General features: G+C 39.3%; 1 protein-coding gene across 1 annotated transcript in view; it reads left to right on the top strand.

Moving 5' to 3' along the window:
* Nucleotides 1-19,180, top strand: part of pex5la (peroxisomal biogenesis factor 5-like a) — a 112,761-nt gene extending 93,581 nt beyond the window's left edge. The window contains exons 11-17 of the mRNA XM_078259921.1: nucleotides 2,119-2,235; nucleotides 4,571-4,714; nucleotides 6,615-6,685; nucleotides 8,345-8,563; nucleotides 10,510-10,672; nucleotides 15,158-15,315; nucleotides 18,979-19,180. Coding sequence (XP_078116047.1) covers nucleotides 2,119-2,235; nucleotides 4,571-4,714; nucleotides 6,615-6,685; nucleotides 8,345-8,563; nucleotides 10,510-10,672; nucleotides 15,158-15,315; nucleotides 18,979-19,180 — 1,074 coding nt within the window. The remainder of the gene's footprint in view (nucleotides 1-2,118; nucleotides 2,236-4,570; nucleotides 4,715-6,614; nucleotides 6,686-8,344; nucleotides 8,564-10,509; nucleotides 10,673-15,157; nucleotides 15,316-18,978) is intronic.
* The last annotated feature ends 540 nt before the right edge of the window (nucleotides 19,181-19,720 follow it).

Below are 19,720 nucleotides of genomic sequence, written 5' to 3'. Positions count from 1 at the left end.
CTGAAGATTGCAAGAGGCCAGGAGCAGTGCTGGACTGTGTAGGGATTGTGCCGCAGGGCTGGAACAGTTGGTCCCATGACATTCATTACAAAAGGAACAGTGGTGAAAGTAACTATGTACATTTACAAGTACTGTACTTACAGTAAGTACAAGTTGAGGTATTTGTAAATTGTACCTTACTTGGATGTTTCCATTTTATGTTACGTTATACTTCCACTTCACTACATCTCAAAGAAAAAATACTGTTTTGTAGTTCACTACATTTACTAAACAGCTTTTCTAGTTGCTTTGCAAATTCCAAGACATGAGCGGTTTATAAATTATGATGTAATGTTACAGGTTAAACTAACGACATATAAAGCAGTTTAAAGATAGCTCCACCTTGACAAGCTACATCATTAAACTTCTGTTTGCACATTAATGAATTTAAGTGTCCTGGCATCTCAGGGCCCATCCCTCATGGGATTATAAAACACCTTCACAATACATCAATATAGTACAACAGAGAATATCTTCCAGCTGGTCTGCTCACAAATCAATCTAATAGTAAAAAGCAACAACAATAGTAATCACCCACCCCTTACTGATACAAGGTTCTCTTCCTCAAAATGCATTGACTAAGTAAACTGTCAATTTGAAGGTCTCTTTTTCAAACACCATACATATCCAGTAACTTACTTGTATCCTCTATATCATTCAACAACAAAGCTAAGTCTAGAGTATAAAGGGCAGTAGAAAAAATAAATCTTTTTCCATTTCTTCCAGATTACACAGTGAAAACATTCAACTTTCTTCTTCCAAAGCAGCAAACCAACAAGTTTCAATGTAAAAAACTAGTATACCAGCTCTAATCTGAGCACAAATTGACCTTTTTCTCTTTGATAGATTATAACATTTTCATTAATGCAGTAATAACTGGAAGGGCCCTCGGTAGAGCGCAGACCTCCCTGAGGACCAAGCGCTATCTCACAATTTTTAAGGAAAGTGAAAAATACTTTGTGTATGTTCCCCAAAGTTTCATGAAAATCAGGCCAGTAGTTTTCCCCAATCCTGCTGACAAACAGACAAACAAAGCGAAAACATACCCTCCTTGGCGGAGTTATAATCCAATTATATAACATAGAATAATAAGAGACTAAAACGGGTTATTCTGCATATCGAGTACGTTTATTTGGATACATTTAGCTAAAAACACTAATGTACTTTACCTTATCTACAGTAGTAACACTTTTACATGTAAATGTATTTTTAATTGCAGTGTTTTGCAGTACTTTTACTCACCACTGCAAAAGAAACATCTATTAGAAGAGAAGTGGCTGTAAAACTAAGAGTGAAATTTCACATACATTGTAAAATGCATTGTAATAAATTTTGCATACACTGTAAAATTTAAATTACAATTTGATATAAGATTAAATATATATTTAAAAGCCACCAAGACATAATTTTCAGGACACAATCCTCTAAGATGTGGAGATGAGAAGACCTTTGACACTACGAGAGACATAAATTCATACTGTAGCGCTTTCTGACCCTTTACCCCTCTACAGTGTCACTACACACACACATTTACTGTACACAGTGCTGTCATGTACTGTACTAATGAGTTTATGGCTAAAAAGGACTCAATAAATCACAGGAGGCTGTTCTGCTCTGTTTGGCATTATTCTTCCCACTTTGCTCTGCCTCTGAAAGGAAGACAGCCAAGAATCATTTGAATCAGCCAGCTGGAAGAAAACTCACATAAAAAAGGACAGAAAAAGAAACTATCTCCCAACAAGTCATGTATGACGTATGTACAAATCATATATATGAGGTTTAATAAGAACTTTGTACGTTCTTTTGTGGTTTTAAGTTTTGTTGTTTATTTTTATGATTTCAACATAGATTTTGTTGTTCACAATGTAGCATTATCAGGGAACAAACGGGGACGCTTACCTATTAACATCACTGTGCATACTTTACAGCCAGTGAGCCAGACAGACGTGACATTTCCAACAACAGGACGACAGGAAATTACATTAGCTGTTGTTTTATTGTGTGCACTAATCACTCATTCCCTCATTCTCCCCCCACATCTGTCCTTCCTCCCACTCTCTCTCTCTCTGACGTCTGCAGTCAGATACCGAGTTCTGGGATAAGATGCAGGCAGAGTGGGAAGAGCTCGCTCGGCGGAACTGGCTGACAGAAAACGAGCAGGCGCAGATTCCCTCCTCTGTCTCTCCACATGAGAAGGTCACTATCAGCATGTGCAAAAATGTGTCTTGACACTGATGTAGAGATATACAGTACTGACTAAACAATGCATGCCTATCTAAAGTTATACTGTAAAATGAGTTACTCAGCATTTGAAAAAAGTGATACAAAGTATGTTTACTATACTTTTATGTAAAATATACCTGAATCAGGCATAACTTCCAAAATGAGGTTTCAATAGAAAAGAGCACAAAATCCCCGTTTACCTATTCCCCCAAGATTAAAGGAATAGTTCAACATTTAGGGAAATACACGTATTGTCTATCTTGCAGAGAGTTAGATGAGAAGATTGATACCACTCATGTCTGTACATTAGGTATAAAGCTTGAGTCAGTAAGTGATTGGCTTATGTTGTCCATTGACCTCGGAATTCAGAGGTCAGAACTGGGAATGATGTTTTACCCGAGTTGACCGGGTGACCAGTGACAAGTTGGAAAACCATTATATTTAACAAGGTAGGGGTATTTTAAAGTTACTAACACCATAGCAACATGTCCACACATAGAAGAGAGACAGTACTGTGTACAACTGATTTAATGGGACACAAATAAGACAGACATGCTAATAAACAGTATATTCCTACAGCTTTCGGAGCAGCCGTGTTGGATTGTGATGTCGGGGTTGGTGAGGTTCTCCCAATTTTACGAGTCGCAAATTCGACTTCAGTTGACTCGGAACTCGGAAATAATGACTTCTCAGTTCAACTGGAATGCTGCAGTAGCTTAGCATAACAACTGGAAGCAAAGGAAAACAGGTTGTGTCCAAAGTTCAAATATATGCTTGTACCAACATCGCTAAAGCTCACAAATTAACATGTTCTATCACATTTATTTAATCACAAACAAACGTAAAATGTGTGAGTTACTCTGACAAGAGTCCAGAAGGTCAAAGTAACTCACATACTCACTTACATTCACAAGTATGGATTAAACAACTGAGATATAATGTCTGAATTAGTGAGCTTTAGTGGTGCTGGTAGGAGATTTTCATTATGGAGATAGTTAGCATATTGCTAGCTGTTTCCCCGTTTCCAGTCTTTGTGCTAAGGTAAGATGATCATTTTCAGGCCCTAGCTTCATACTTGTAGTGCGTTCCATTTGTACTCAGAGGTCTGATTTTCCGAGGTCAAAGTCGGAAACACGCCCCCAGACAACCTCCAAGTACCCCAAGCTCAAAATCCAACATGGCTGCCCTGTCCATCAACGGTAGTGAAAGCTGTAGTAACATACAGTGTATTAGCACTTTTGTCTCATTTATGTCTCACTTCATCAGTCGTACACAGTCCTGTTCATCTTCTATCTGTGGACACGTTGGTACGCCATTGGTATGCACACAAAACAGCGTAATGCGTTGTTATCAACTGGTATTGCTAACCTGGCTAGAGCCTACCCCACAATGAAAAATCTGACTTGCAAATGGAATTTCAACAATGGCATTCAACTCGGTTGTGACATCATTCCCAGGCATGGCTTCTGAGTTCCGAGGTAAATGGAACACAATATTAATGCATGAGGTGAGATGACAGTGGTATCGATCTTCTCACCTGTCTGCAAAAAAAGCAAAACAACACATCTCCCAAAATGTCAAACTATTCCTTTAAACCCAGTTGTTGGGTGTGGACACTTCTCTCTCTTAACAGGAAGTAAACATTTAAAACCTATAATAAAAATGCCATCTGGAAACAGAAGCTGCTGTGGTATTCTTTGATTGTAAGCATTATAGAGCTTTCTGGCAAATAAACATGAAATTCAACAACACTAACACATTGGTTACTTTTTACTTTAAATGTATTGAATAATCAGATTTATGTTCCCCCAAATTAATACATTTAGAACATTTTGTATCCATGTAATACAGCCTATATTCTACCCTATGTGTTTAGTATTACCATATGCAATATAAAGTCATGTTTGTGGGTGTCAGAGGACAGAGCACATGGCTGAGCAGTATAGTTTACCCATCAGCTGACCTTTTTCTTAAAGGGAATCATACGAGATCAGACCTCTGGGCTTTCTGATTGATCCCAGTGCAGAACTAGATCTTAAAGAAAAAGCTTCAAAGTCATAGCACTCAGAAGCAGTCAACAACACACCAGGGTAATCACATTTTGAAAATGCAAAGTTTAACATTTAAAGATAACTGACAAACCCCTGGGAGCTCAGCCCAGGTTTGATGTGAAGCAGAAAAGATCAATTCCTGCTGCTGGAGCTTTGCTTAAATATACAACTGCACAGAACAGTTGCCCTGGTTTTCATTTGAATATGAAAGAGAGAGAAACTGACATTGCCACTGTCCCTTTTTCTTTTGCTGACAGGGTTACTACTTCCACACAGATAATCCTTATAAAGATTTGCCTAACGCATTTGAAGAGGGACTAAAGAAGTCTCGAGAGGGAGACTTGCAAAACGCTGTACTTTTGCTGGAAGGAGCCGTCTTGCAGGACCCTCAAGATTCAGAGGTGAATTCATCACACACACACACACACACACACACACACACACACACACACACATACACACACACACACACACACACACACACACACACACACACACACACACACACACACACACACACACACACACACACACACACACACACACACACACACATACACACACACAGCTGGGGGATGGATGCTCATTTACAGCACCCATGGCCAATAAAACTAAAGTCCTGCACCGGTGGGTTTTCATCGCAAATTACGTAATGGTTAAATCCAACCCAAATAACTCCCTCATGTTGAGAGAAGTTAGAGAGGAAGAATGCCCCCCTGACTACATGGGTTGTGTAAAGCAGATTTCGTAGGCAGCACCCACAGGCAGGATGCTGATTGCCTGTAGAGGGCAAAGGATTTTTTTTCTTGCTAAAAGAGTTGTTTACTGTAGCAAAAATACTTGTTCATACTCTTGATGAGAATTTCCATTTGCCCAGTGAGCTGAATAATAGCTCATTCTGCAGGGTTCTCTTTCTCCTTTTTGTATTCTCCCCATGTCTAAAGAAGTGACCTCTTTGAAGGCTGAAAGAGCAAAGCTTTCATACAAAGTACTTTCGGAATCCCCTGGAATATACAGAAATGTGCCAGTTATTCTGAGGAGAGGATTATCTCGCGGTGTATGGAGCAAATACGATTCCAAAATTCCTCCTAGGGCGCTCAGTGGTTTATTGCCCCACTGTGAAGACCTCTGAATCATTGATTCATTCAAAGAGTGGAACAAAAAAGCATAGACAAAGATTAGCCTAAGAACAGGTTATTAAGTGTGTCCTTACAGACACAAATACAGAGAAGTAATCTCATAATCTCACATTTTGGATTTGAGATTAGTTATATCATTGTCTGCCCTCTTGTGCTGATCAAGGGTACTTTCCATTTGTATGTCCCTGCTGAGGACCAACACTGGTTCAAAGATCAACCACAGTGCCTGCACACAGTCACATTCAACATTTACTGAACAAAAACTCCCAACTCAACAAATGTTTAGTCCATCTATTAGTCGATGGATACAAAATGAATGTGCATATATTTTGAGGACCAATTAATCATTTGAGTTATGTTTAAAGCAAAAATGCCAAACATTTGCTTGTTCCAACTTATCCAGTGAACGGATTTGCTGCTTCTCTTCATTTTATATATCATTGTAAATTGAATATTTGTTTTTTTTGGTAATGTAATGGGTTTTGTTTGTAGGACAAGACAAAGAATTCTGAAGAAGACACCTTAGGCTCTGGGAAACTGTGATTTGAAGTCTTCATGTGTTTTGTCTGACCGAAAAATGACTCAAACGTTAAATCCATTATCACAACTTGACCTACTTGAAATAAGCCATTTGCTCCTCTAGGGAGGATAGGTCATTGACAAATGTCCTCCACCTCACAACAGTCCCTGATTAATTTGATGTTGAGCGACTAATCGTTCAGCTCTAAATAAATGAGGAGTCCTCACCAAATTATCACTTTCATTTTTTTAAAGACATAAAGCAGTCGTTCAGCAAGTCATCTCTTATAGCTTCATTGAATAATAAATGGCATTCTATCGCTCTGATGATTTAATGGAGTATCTGAGAGTATCTAAGGACAACCCTCCAAGCTAAACACTTTTTTTTTGTTTTTAAATCATAATTGCACGCACCTTTGTTTGAAAACATAAAAGTTTTACATTAAAGGACTTCTGAATGTATAAATGCACTGTAGCTCCTGTGTTGATGTGTCTGAAACACTGGCATCATTCGCTCTGTGCTGGATCCCACTTATTGAGCCTGACGGACGATGCTGAGCCACTGTAACTGTGTCTCAGCCCCTTGAGCATACCAGGTTCCCATCCTGCTGTTTACTGTTACCTGTATTTTGTTTTGCTGCAGGCTTGGCAAGTGTTGGGGACCACACAGGCTGAAAATGAGAATGAGCAGGCAGCGATCGTCTCCCTCCAGAGGTAAGGAGAAACAACTGCATTAAATTACCATTTTTAAAATCAAAAAATCTCTCTCAAACTTGGCAGAGCTGTCCGCTGTTATTGCTCGGAGACACCATATGTTTGCACAAGTGGGACTCCGTGGAATTGTTAAAAGATGAAGCCTATCGTTTGAAATTTGCCTGAGAGGTTTCAATGAACTGTATGGGAGAAGTCTATTCAAAATTCTGATGGAAAGATTTGTCATACTGCATTTATAGTCCCGAGAAGAACGGCATCACCATTTTACTCAATCGTTTTACTTTACCAACCAGTAATTGGAAGGAAACATTCTGAGATTTGTATTCCTAAAATAGAGACACCTCATGATTCCATGACACCAGGCTCTGTGATTGCACAGAGCCAGGGTATGTGTCCTCAATGGGAGGTGGCCCACTTTCATTCATAACACTGCTGAAGCCAGACATTGCACCTATCTGAGAGTGTGAACACTGACAAGTCAACTGAACACAGAGGAGACAGCAATTCAGGAAAAAAAACATCCTTACTTGTTTACGTGTGACATACAGTAGATGGTCCATTCTGTAAAATAAAATACTAATAAGAAATAAATTGCTGTTCTATGTATGTATGGGATTACAAAGGATGGTGAATTATTTATATTTCAGTTCCTGCAAGAATCTCACTTAATCCAATAGACTCATGCATATTCTGAAACACCATTCAGATCTCCGATAGTTTGCATGGTGTACAAAGTGAGATTAGATGTTTAACTGGCATTAGTCCTCTTCAGTTGGCAAGCAGCCTGTTATCCTGCCCTATTCAGCTTCTTTTTTTTTTTAACCACTTCATTCAATATAGCCACACAGACATCATTTTGAAAATAAACTTTTTGTTTGACTGTTCATTTTTATGCAAATAATTTTTGCTTAGTTTTCATTGCTTCACTTTTGACACTCAAAACATGGAGCTTTGTCTTCACAGCACTTCTCAATCAAATCTGGGACAGTTCCTGGATGACATGGTTGTCTGGTCACTTTTGTACGCATGGGACACTAAACATTTTGCACAAGAAACAAAGTGTACAGTGGATTTGATTTGATTAACCAAAGTTTATGTAATCTTCAACAACAACACATTGCACTGAAATAATTTGGTTCGACTGAGATTATGAGGGTTTTCAGGAATTTGGCGCATCAACTGTAGCAAGTCTTCAAAATGATCTTAATGAAAGCTAAATCTTGTTTTGGCCTCCTCCAGTTTCTTAACTAATCCAAGTTGGTCGTCCAACACTATGCTGCTCCTCTCCCATTTTCAATTACTAAAGCCTGCGTAGAACTTTGTGGCAGTTGTCCAAATGATATAACTTGTGATTTAACTTTAGCACTCGCTACAAACACACTTTCCATCCCTAGCTTCTCTTTTTCCTAAATGCAAACTTATTGCAAATCATCTAACCCTGCTGCTGCTGAGGGGAGCATGCAAACCTTGTCCTCTGCAGAAAAGGCAGATCAGGAGAGGTGCAGCTCATCCATCCTGACCCAGAAATCATTAGCCTCTACCTGATGTTCCCTTGCTTTGGCCTGTCCCAATTAATGCCTGTCAAATCTAGATTTTCCTTTGAAGTGCACACCTTACACCATCTCTTCTCTCCCATGTCGGCGTTCTGTGTCCATCCAGGTGTTTGGAGCTCCACCCAAACAACCTTCCAGCCCTCATGGCTCTGGCTGTGAGCCTGACCAACACCGGTATGCGAAATGATGCCTGCGAGGCCCTGCTCTGCTGGCTGCGACACAATCCAAAGTACAAGCACCTGCTGAAGGGCAAGACCCACCTGATGGGATCCCCAAACTCCCAACGCAGGATGTCTACTGCTCCCAACGTGGACAGACACGAAAGGTGGAGTATTTAGACAATACTTTAGCTCTGATGAAAACAAAGAATAGAGCAGTCAGCTGTATTTTTAGCCTCTTTATCACACATTTTGCAAGAAAAATCATCTTTTTTTTTTTTTTTTTTTGCAACGTCAATTACTGACATTACTGAAATTACTGAATTAACAGTTCAGAGTCACTGAGTAGCTGACAAACATATGCACATGTATCATATGCTGCATGTTGCACACTCAAAAACAAGATCTTTACTGGCCATTTGTTTTTACTTAAACTGCTATTACTCTATCAGGAAGAGCAAAAACTTGTTTCAAGGTCTCTGAACCACAGCTGGTATTGGTGTTATTTCACTGGCAAGGCGGCATAGGCTATATGGAGCTACATGTATCCATCTTGCCAAACCACTCTTTGTTATCTTGAGCCAGAAAAAATTAGGCTGTTAGATATAAGTTTCCCAAAGTAAAGCAGCACTTTATCAAATCATTAATCCCCTAGTTACTGTGAGGAGATACAGGTACAATTACTGTGGTCTATGCTCAAATACATGAAATATCATCCTTTTCATTTCTGCTTCTTACTCCATCCCTCACTCTTTACACTCTTTGCAGTTCTCCCCCTCTTTTTATCTCTCTTCTCCTACTTTCCTTTACCCTCCCTCCCTTTGTTATGACTGGCCTAGTGGAAAACTGACACATGACATGAAGTGACAAACACATTGCACTTCCTATAACTTCTTCAAAATAAAGCGTTCTGCTGCTTTGCCAATAGAAAGCTTTTAATGTGAAGCAGCAACAGCAGGAAAGATTCAGTTTGCATTAATAGTAACTTAACACAGCACCAATATCCCTGAAAGCAATACATTATATATAATACAATAATAATAATGTATAATATATAATACACAGTAAAATAAGGCAGATATCTAAAAGTCCAAACAGGAACACAGGAGTGAAACTAACTAACTAACTCAAAACTACAGAGATTTCAGACTGATCTCATGAAGTGGCATATGTATGACACGCCAATTTGTATGCCATTATTGGTGTGTTATCAAGATGCATACTCGCTTTTTAGCATGTTTATCAACGGCATTTGGAAGTGGCGTGTATGTTTACGCGAAGTCATGATATCACGTCGGAGATTTAGGTAGAATAGAGAAAAACAGTCACAAGCATAGACACTCAACTTGAGCTGCCAAAGACACAGCTGAGGGGAGGAGACCGTCGCGGGGTGGCCATGGTCGGCCCTGGGAGCTACCAACCAGGACCACAGTGTTCCCCATATCTCTCTCCCCTTATTTCCGCGACTGTTACATTCTCTGGTTTAGATATGAGGACGGAAAACGCTGCAGTGGGTCTTATTTTCTGCCACCACTAGAGGCACTGATTTATGAAACGCTCTTATGGGTTGTATTGGAGGGTAGAAATTCATATTGTTGTAAGGTATGGAGGTCTATTGCAAATAAACTAACTTACCAATCAACATAAAAGAAAAACAAAACAAAAAAATATTTCATTAGTTATTAATTTCAATAACTACTTAAAAAAGTTTAAAAAAAAATTAAAATACAAGGCCTCCAAACACTACACTAAACTATGTTTTCTGCCAACACAGAGGACTTGATTTACATAAACTAAACCAATAAACACAAATAAAACGGAACTAGTCCTTTTACTCAACTCTCTCTGCATTTTTTCCCTTTAATTTCCCCTTTTCTTCTTCCCTTACTTTATCTCTCATTTACCCCCCTGTCAATCTCTCCCACTTTAGTTTTCTTACACTGAATAAAAGTTGACATGCACTACATTGCACATCATAGTTCTGCCATCTAAAGAGAGCTTACTCAGCAGCCTTAAGTCACATTAATCCTTAGCTGTGTGTGTGTGTGTGTGTGTGTGTGTGTGTGTGTGTGTGTGTGTGTGTGTGTGTGTGTGTGTGTGTGTGTGTCCACAGCTTCCTGCCTGAGGTCAAGGAGCTCTTTCTGGAAGCAGTTCAGCACAACTCTGACAGCGTCGACCCAGATTTGCAGACGGGCCTTGGGGTGCTCTACAACCTCAGCGGAGAGTTCAACAAAGCTGTAGAGGCCTTCAATACGGCCCTGTCCGTGCGGCCCGAGGTAGGATGGACACACACACGGAAACATGCAGATTAGACAGAGTGAAGCTGTACAAACACTGAGAGATGCTCTGCAAGCAGACATAGTATCATTGGTCGATTTGAGCCTCAGTGGAAGGAACCATGTAAGAAAAAAGTGCAAATTACTTGATTTGTAAACGTTAAAAGGCAAAAAAGTGCAAATCTGCATCTTAAATCAAAAATATTTAATTCTAATTTGTTCCCTTTTTGTCATCCCTAAAGGAACACACATACAGTGTGCTGACATATTGAGAAATACATGGTAAAACAACAAAAATCACCACATTCTTAAAAGGGTCAGTTCACCCCACAACATACCTAGTGGTATCCAGCCATGCCAAATATTTTCTGAGATTTTGAGTTGTCCATTTTTGAGTATTCTTCTGCCATTCAGCATGTGCTGAGGACTCACTGGCAAAGAGCTGACTAGCTGACTGTAAGCTGTAGTTGGTGAACACATGGGATGCACTAGTTTCCTTGCAGAGACAACATGTCTGACAGCTGGTTGACTCCAGCTGGCACGCTATTATGCCAATGATGTAAACTCTGCACCTTTCAGGAAACACTTAATGGTTAATCAGAGGCTTATTCATATATTCACAGCCAATTCATTTTACAAAATTGTTACTGCTTATTTTTGCCGGATTGGACTCCAAGGATGCTGGTTCGTTTGCGTTCCCTAGCTGGTGGCTGTTGATACGTTGCTACATTACAGGGAGTCATGCAAAGTTTCATAATATCTTTGGCAAAATGCCCTATGTTTGTGATTTTTTTGTTGTTGCAATAATAATTCAAAACAGAAACTATGACAATTGTACTCAGTTGTACTGCAACACACTTTTCTCCAAAACGACACAGCATTGTGAGATTTTGGCAATGATTATGCCAAACAATTACTGTACATGAGCTATTTGCACTAAATGCACAAAATACTTGTAACGCTTATTACATTAAATGACAAACGGCAAACTTGCAAAAATATTTTTTTTATATTTTCCATGGTACATTGTGAATGTATTCACAAATGGATGTTAATGTATTAGACCTCCATATATCAAAGAGATGTATGTTTTCATAAACCCTTTATAGGGCACTCATTGAAATACTCTAGAGTGTTATTGCAGGACATGACTTTTCAACAAAAATATTTATTTAGGAAAAAAATGTTCTCCATTTTCTTTCTTCACGTGTCAACGTTCATAAAAACCTAAAAATTAACATTTAAAATTATAATTTAGTAACATGTAGGAAAAAAAAAATGTCTTACACATGTCGAGTCCAGTCACTTAGACAAGCGCTTCATGTTACTCTATGAAGCAGTTGCGCTCAGCATTGAGGCACAGGTGGACCAGGCAGACCCTGCAAACCACGTTTGACCTTAAAAAAAGAGCCGAGGAGACAGCTGCTGCAAAAGAAAAGCTTACGTTTTTGAGTCAATATCAAGCCCAGTTTGAGTGATTTGTGAACTAAAACTTTAAGTGCACTGGATCACTATAAAATGTTATACAAACCTGTGGCAACATACAATGCTACTACAATACTACTACATACAATACTATAAAGTACTATTATCCTACGTTATAATGCATTATTTGTAAAACAAAAAACAAAAAGGTAGGCTTACTAGACATATCGGACGTATGTCTAAAAATAGACTCACTGTCACTCGCACTAGTCTTACGTGAATGTATAATCAAATATGGTTTCAACATTTTTCAAGCCACAGGTTTTACTAATTTATAGAAATCCTACACAAACAACACCTATCTCAACATGTAATACAACTATTCAACCAGATAATGTGTGAGTTTCATCAACTTGCCATGGTTGGTTTCGAAGTTGTGATTGTAGAAGTGTGCGTAGGCAGGAGCGTATTTCTTTAATTTCCAAAATCATGAACGTCACTGATGTTTAGAAGGCGCCGGGCAACTCCTGATTGGTCAGATTGGTTGACTGTGACGTCAATGTGAAATCAACGTGTTCATACGACCTCACGGAGAGGCACGAAAACACTAGTTTAAATGTTTGATTAAGTTACCAAATACGGTTCTTCACCCGATAAAAGCTTTTCTGAGTTTTGTTGTCATTTAAGTTTGTCGCTTTATTTCTATTTTTTTTATTTTAAAGCGTAGAAAAAGTGCCAAAAACGTCAAACTTTAAGTATGCGAAGTGAAGTAATTGCATCACAACTGGTTGAAAATACAGGATTTGTGATAATCTGTTACTTTTATAATATTGGAGGGTCAGCATGCTAGCTAAAATTTACTTTTTGAGATATTAATGGCTGTTGCATTTTGTTTTACTTTCTAAAAGCACGATAATATTTGCAATAATAAGCATAATACTAGCTACCTCCTACGGTTGGTCTGTTGGACACTAAACTGATTTGGCCTCTGAGAAACAGTCATTGCCTAAGAATGAACACACACACACACACACACAAACAAACAAACAAACAAACAAACAAACAGGGCACCTGGATAGCTCAGTACATTACAACAACAATCTTTATCTCAATCTCTGCGTCTTTTTCATGCAAATCATGTCCCAGGCCGGCAAGAATATTACTCACTGGTAAATCCAACCTCCCCATTTGACTTGGTAATTTCTGCTCCTCTGCTGGAAAAAAATAGCTCTGAACACAAAGAGATAATAATATACCGCTGCTCGGCTTAGCCAAAGATGAAGGACCCCTATACTGTAGCAGACCATGACCTCTGTATGTGCCTGTGTACCTGCAGGTGGGAAACAACGGCATGGACACCCTGTGTGATGTAACTCAGCCCTCCTTAAAATACCTTTGTTAGGTTATGTCATAGCAGGGAGCTATGTCCTTTGTGCATAAAAAATTAAACATAAAAAACAGAATGATGTCTCTAACACTGCTTTGTCATGCTGTCTCTGCATATACAAGGCTAAGTGTTGTATAGCAGCAAAGATTATTCAGCTCTATTTTATTGATTCTGGTAAACACACTGTCTGCTGTTGATCAGGTCTTTTAGAGGTGGAAAGCATTATAGACTTCAAGATAATGTTGGAGATGAGTTTTTCAGGCTCGAAGGAGTTCGCCAGTGTGTTTACTAATTGAAGTGGCTACGAGGAACTTTCAGTTTGTCTAGCGGCCCCTTAGGACAAAAGTGGTAGTGTCTTTAGCACAACTGCTGTCGTAAGGATCTTTTCCTTTTGCATAGCTGCAAAACAGTATATCCACGTTAAACCTTTATACGTGAATAAATACTATACTAGATACACAAATCTACCATTATCTAGGGATAGTTACAAAAATAAAGGCAAAAATAATGTGCCCAATGCAGCAAAAAATACGTAATGTCCACTGGAGGAAAGCATGTAACGTTATTACCCACTGTATTAGTGAGTTAGCATTACCGGGAGGTCATATAGTTGAGATGAATGTTTTGCTCAGATAGAAAATCATTAATTTACAATAAGAGAATATGGTACCAATGCACTGTTGCATTTCAATTGTTGCATACAGTAACTTAGCCTACTTTGGCTGTATCGTAAGTTAAACCGGGTATCACTGTGTCACGACCCAAAGCATTAGCAAGAGTTTGTTGTAGCAACCAACGTAATAACTTAGATTTATATAGCGCCTTTCATGAAACCCAAGGACGCTTTACACAAGTACAGGGGGACAAAAAGAAAATAGTAGACTAACACAAACATGGAGTGAAAAGAAATAAAAACTGGGCGCTAAATGGAAGGGGGATGTAATTTCATGTAGATTACTGGCATACAACCACATCTCGCATTGTAAAGTTATTTTATGAATGAAATAGACACATTACATACCTGTCTGGGAGGAAGAAAGCCAATTCAGGGTCGGTTCTGAATCCTTTACAATCCCATAATAATCTCCATCTGTTAAAAGCCCGACCAAGTTGACTCTGGTTTTCGTCATCTGTCACTCTCCGTTTAGCTTTTAGTTGTTCTTTGTTTAATTTCCTTTTTGTCTGATTGCCCTGCCCCAGTATCAGCATTGACTTCTAAAATAAAATGAAAATACAATTAGGCCAACATAAAGAAATCCCCTGCAACCTTTTACCTGGCTGGATACAATAACAGGCTTTTCCGATGTTGGACCGAAGTCAGTGACCTATCAGACTGTGTGAGTGTAGAGCCGGTCTGCCTTCTGTAAATCATTTTGTGACTTCGCGGAAATCAGACCCAGGCAAAGGCATTAATAAAAACTATATAAAATTAGCTTTCTTTACACTGTTAGTCTTGTTTGCTGTTACAGGTAATTTATGATCATCAGATGGAGAATATATGTTTCAGAAACATTTAAAAGTTCCTCGTAGCTACTTTAAATACATCCATATTATATATTCAAGCCACATATCTAACACACATCCCAGTGAACTTCACTAAAAACAAATCTTTCATCGTCACCCTCTGACATTGCTTATCCCTCAACCAACACCACTACTCGCCCCCCATCCAGGACTACTTGTTGTGGAACCGCCTGGGGGCCACACTGGCCAACGGGGACCGGAGTAAGGAAGCTGTGGAGGCTTACACGCGAGCCCTCGAGCTGCAACCAGGTTTTATCAGGTCCCGCTACAACCTGGGCATCAGCTGTATTAACCTGGGGGCACACAGGTGAGTGACCTGGGGCTATAGGAGAGTGGGACAGAGCTCCTACACTTGTTTGACGCAGTGGAGTAGAATTCATTGGCACTTGAGATGGTCTGATACCAGTTTTTGCTTCCCGATACCGATTCTGATACCTGAACTTGCCGGCCGATACCAAGTACTAATCCGATACCAGTGTGTCATATATTTTATTATGTTTTAACAGTTGTATACTACTATCCCTGTATGAATGTGATATTTGTTGTACGGCCTGGCTCAGGTTAAACTTTTTGTGAAACATGAACAAACATGAACAATGAATGCCAGAACTTTCTTGTATTATCCAGTTTGACAGTCAGTCATAACGGAAAAAGAACTTAAATAAACTACTTTAACGTAGCTTTTCTTTAGGGCTTTATTATGTGGTATCGGATCGGTGCATAAACTCCAGTACTTCCCGATACTGATACCAGTGTTTTAGGCAGTATCGGAGGCGATTCCGATACCGGTTTCAGAACATCTCTAATTAGCACCCATGGAGAAAAATCCAAATGGTACTTCCAGCTATTGAAGAGAATATACATGTAGCGAAGTAAGGATAAATATACCTTAAACTCAGCAACCCACCTATTAGGGCTGCGATTATCGATTAATCTGCCTATTATTTTCTCAATTAAGCAAGTAGGTAATCATTGGGTCTAGACAATGTCAGAAAATAGTGAAAAATCCTTGTTAGAATTATCCACAGCATGGTCATTATTCAGAGTTCTTTTAAACATTAAATATAATAATTAGCATTAAATCCTCACATTAAAGAGGCTGCAACCAGAGAATGTTTGGTATTTTTCTTTGGACAATGACTGAAACAATTAACCAATTATTAAAATGGTTGCAGCTCTAATTCAAAATTTGTCCAACATTTGTGATTTTTAGTAGTTTTAGTAGTGTGATGAGCAGATGAATAACAGTAAATATAGCAGCCTACATATATGATATAAACTTAATGTTAAGTGTAACAGCAATTGCTTTTTAGTGAAGCATTTCTCAAATGATTGGCTGATTATAAAAGTGTGAAAAAGAAAATGTTCATTTTGTGTGTGACAAAAGCCAATATTACAGAAGCATAATTGTGTGAAATGGCAAAAACCTAAAAGTAAATATGAAGCAAAAAACAATTCAGCCCATAACATAATAGGCTACCCAAACCTGAGTATTCATATTCAGCTACCTAAATCAATAACATTAGACTCACAATGCACCTGCCAGACAACATCCAAAAGAAAACAAGCTTCCAAAAACAATACACATGCGGTACAAACAAACAAAGCGGTAGCCTACAGGGCAGCAGTAGTCAACAGAGGCCAAGACATAGCTAGCCAGGTCCGAGCAATACAACTAGCCAGCCAACTGCACAGAAGATATAATTTAGCATGTTAGCACAACAAACGGCAAATACTTAGCTTGGTGAAGAGAAGCAGTGACCCTCAGCATCTAAAGGGAGAATAATTAATCCTCATGGAAGAGTTGTTTCTACCCTGGAGACAGCAAGGACAAGAAAATAACCCTCAGTGTCTGGGTTGAAGTGAGGGTTGAGGCTAACAATTGGCTAATGACTGGTGTCTGTTGCGACACAAACATGATTGTTCCTTCACAAACTCTCCTGAAACGGAGAGGTCAGCTTACCCATGAAAACATATGGAAGCAATGACAGTAGTATTTAGTAGATAGCTTATAAAATTATATAACAGTAACAAGTGGGACAACCGTGACTCAGGGGACAGAGGGTCGTCCACTAACGTTAATCATCACAGAGCTGGCGATTCGATACCCAGCTCCTCCTGTCAAAATGTAGCCTAACTATGAGTGTTAATGTTTGCTCCTTTTTATATACAGTCTAGATGTAGTTTGATGTAGTTTAGATGGTTTACTCCAGAATGCAGCCATTTACCACTTTTCACAGCCAAAGTTTAGTTAGCAAATGAGTGAAGCCAAGGTCAAGTGGAGTACTGACAGCTGACAGCCTTTTGGAAGAGTGTGTTGTAAGTTTACACTGAAGTAACGCTAATTAGCTTAACAGGTGTTGCTGCATTTGCAATATATCCCAATACGGTCAGGCCTATGACATGTCACATCACATTGTATGCATAAAACCATGATTAGGACTCACCTAACCTGTAGAGTTTAACTGCCCAGGTTCAATATTTCTCTGACATGTCTGCCTTCATCCCAATAAAATAAAAGTGAACCTAATTTAGTTAACACCATTGAACAAATGTAACAGCAATGTCTTTCCAGTAACAGTGTATATCATTCTGGGCAAATTACACACATGCATGAGATCACCAGCATACATTAAGGTTCTGTACGCCCCCCACAGGTGTTGTCAATATTCTGGCTAATTAGACCTCTTCTACAGGCAGTAGGCATACGAGAGGGGATGCAACCCACTTGTTAGCAAAATGTCCAAAATGCATGCCCTTTGATAATCTAATGATATTGTAATTGTGACTTTTTCCCGCCCTTCTGTCAGTTTCGTCATGGATCTATAATATTCTCCAAACTAGCAGTTCGCTATAGTCACGCTGAACAAAAAAACTGGGTCCGTACTCATGTTAAAAATTACCATATCGCCTTTTGGCTACAGGTGTAATTTGACCCAGCTAATGTGCAAAAAAACTAACAACTTAATCAGGGAGATGTCAATTAAACACAGTTTGTAGGCTACACACTCATATTGTCTTGCCCGGTCACACCAGAAAGAGGCACAGTGAAGTTCATATAGCCTACATCCCCATGTAATAGGCAGTGCTAGAAGCTTGGGGACGGACGGAGGGACTATTTACAGGACTAGTGGTGAACTACTGCCTCTGCTAAGCTAACACGCTAGCCAGTTGGAAACATGCAAGTCTTAGTCAGTCCCATAGTTGTATGGTCAGTCCCAATAGCTTTCTGAGCTAGCTGGCCAGAATCAAAATAAGCTTAGTTTGTTTTTACTTACAAGGTATTTGCCTTGGTTTTTGGTCCATACAATAATAATAAACATATTAAAATGGAATTAAAAATAAAGGCAGTAGGCAAGTATTGCAATAGTCAAGAACATAAATAAAGAATAAAAATTACAATAAAATGATGGAGATACTATTAAAAGTAAATATGTACAATGTAACACCCACACACCAAGACAGCCATACACAGCACATTCTTGAGATCTTAATGTCAAACAAAGGTCCTACGGCTGGAATTGAATTTGGGACGTTGCAGTTTCATGGCATGGGCTGTAACCATTTAGCTAACAAGGAAGGCACCATTATGTCACTTCACGGGACAGTAAGTTCACATAGTTTATAGAAAGATGTATTTTTTCTGTCTCCTAACTTCAGAGGAGATGGGATAAAAGTAGATTGTGCCAAGCAGCTGAAAAGTTCCAATAGTTCCTCTGGTTTGGACTTTCAATCTTTTCGGTTCTCCACTCCCTCAGCCAGCACTTTTAAAAATTTTGCACAGCTTTACTTCTCCCCCATGAGCATGCGCTGACTGTAAATGCTGGTCCTAACAAGGTCCTACCAGTCCTAACAAGTGAAATCACCTGTTTGGGTGTGCAGGGCCTGAGTGGGATCAACCCTTGCACGCTCCCCAAACCACACAGCATGCCCTAAACCAAACTGATTCCTATTATTGTTTCTTCTCCAGAGAGGCGGCCAGTAACTTTCTGACTGCATTAAGCCTCCAGAGGAAAAGCCGGAGTCGGCAGCAGTCCCACCAGGTCATGTCTGGAAACATCTGGGCTGCTCTGAGGATAGCTTTATCCATGATGGACCAGCCCGAACTCTTCCAGGCTGCAAATATTGGTGACCTGGATCTCCTCATGCGGGCCTTTAACCTAGACATTTGAGGAATGGAAGGTAGTGACAATAGCATTTCCCCCTTCATTTACAGTACTCTTCGATTTCTACCCAACAGCCAAAAGACCAAAGTGCACACATCAGAGTGGATTGGATCTGATGTTAGCTACACACAATAGTGTAGTTTTTATGCACGTCAAAATTAACTGCAGTCGTCAAAGTTGTCATATTTTTCGCTCAAGTACCTTGGAGCAGTTCTGAGGACAGGTTCTTCCAAGTGCTTGAAGTGACTGCTTTGTGATGGATTTGCACTGCAATTTGTGATTTCCCTAAAGAGCACAAGGACGGGCAAAGATTGTACAGGCAATGCCTTAGAGAACACATCAATTAAAAACTGACTCATCCAGTGGAACAGAGCTGAGCCAGGAGAGACAGGCAGCTTGAGAATCTCACACAGGAACCCTCACATGCTGTTTGCGGAGAAAAGATGAGGTTTTGAGAAAAAAAAAGAAAAATGGTTTTGTTATCCAATTACTTTCAAAGACTGTCTCACCCTCCTAAAGGCTGGATTCAGTGAACACATGATAAAG

Source organism: Sander vitreus, chromosome 9 (genome assembly GCF_031162955.1).
Source record: "Sander vitreus isolate 19-12246 chromosome 9, sanVit1, whole genome shotgun sequence".
In the NCBI taxonomy this organism is placed as follows: domain Eukaryota; kingdom Metazoa; phylum Chordata; class Actinopteri; order Perciformes; family Percidae; genus Sander; species Sander vitreus.
The sequence above is the reverse complement of the archived record's forward strand: the minus strand, read 5'-3'. Positions and strand labels throughout refer to the sequence as shown.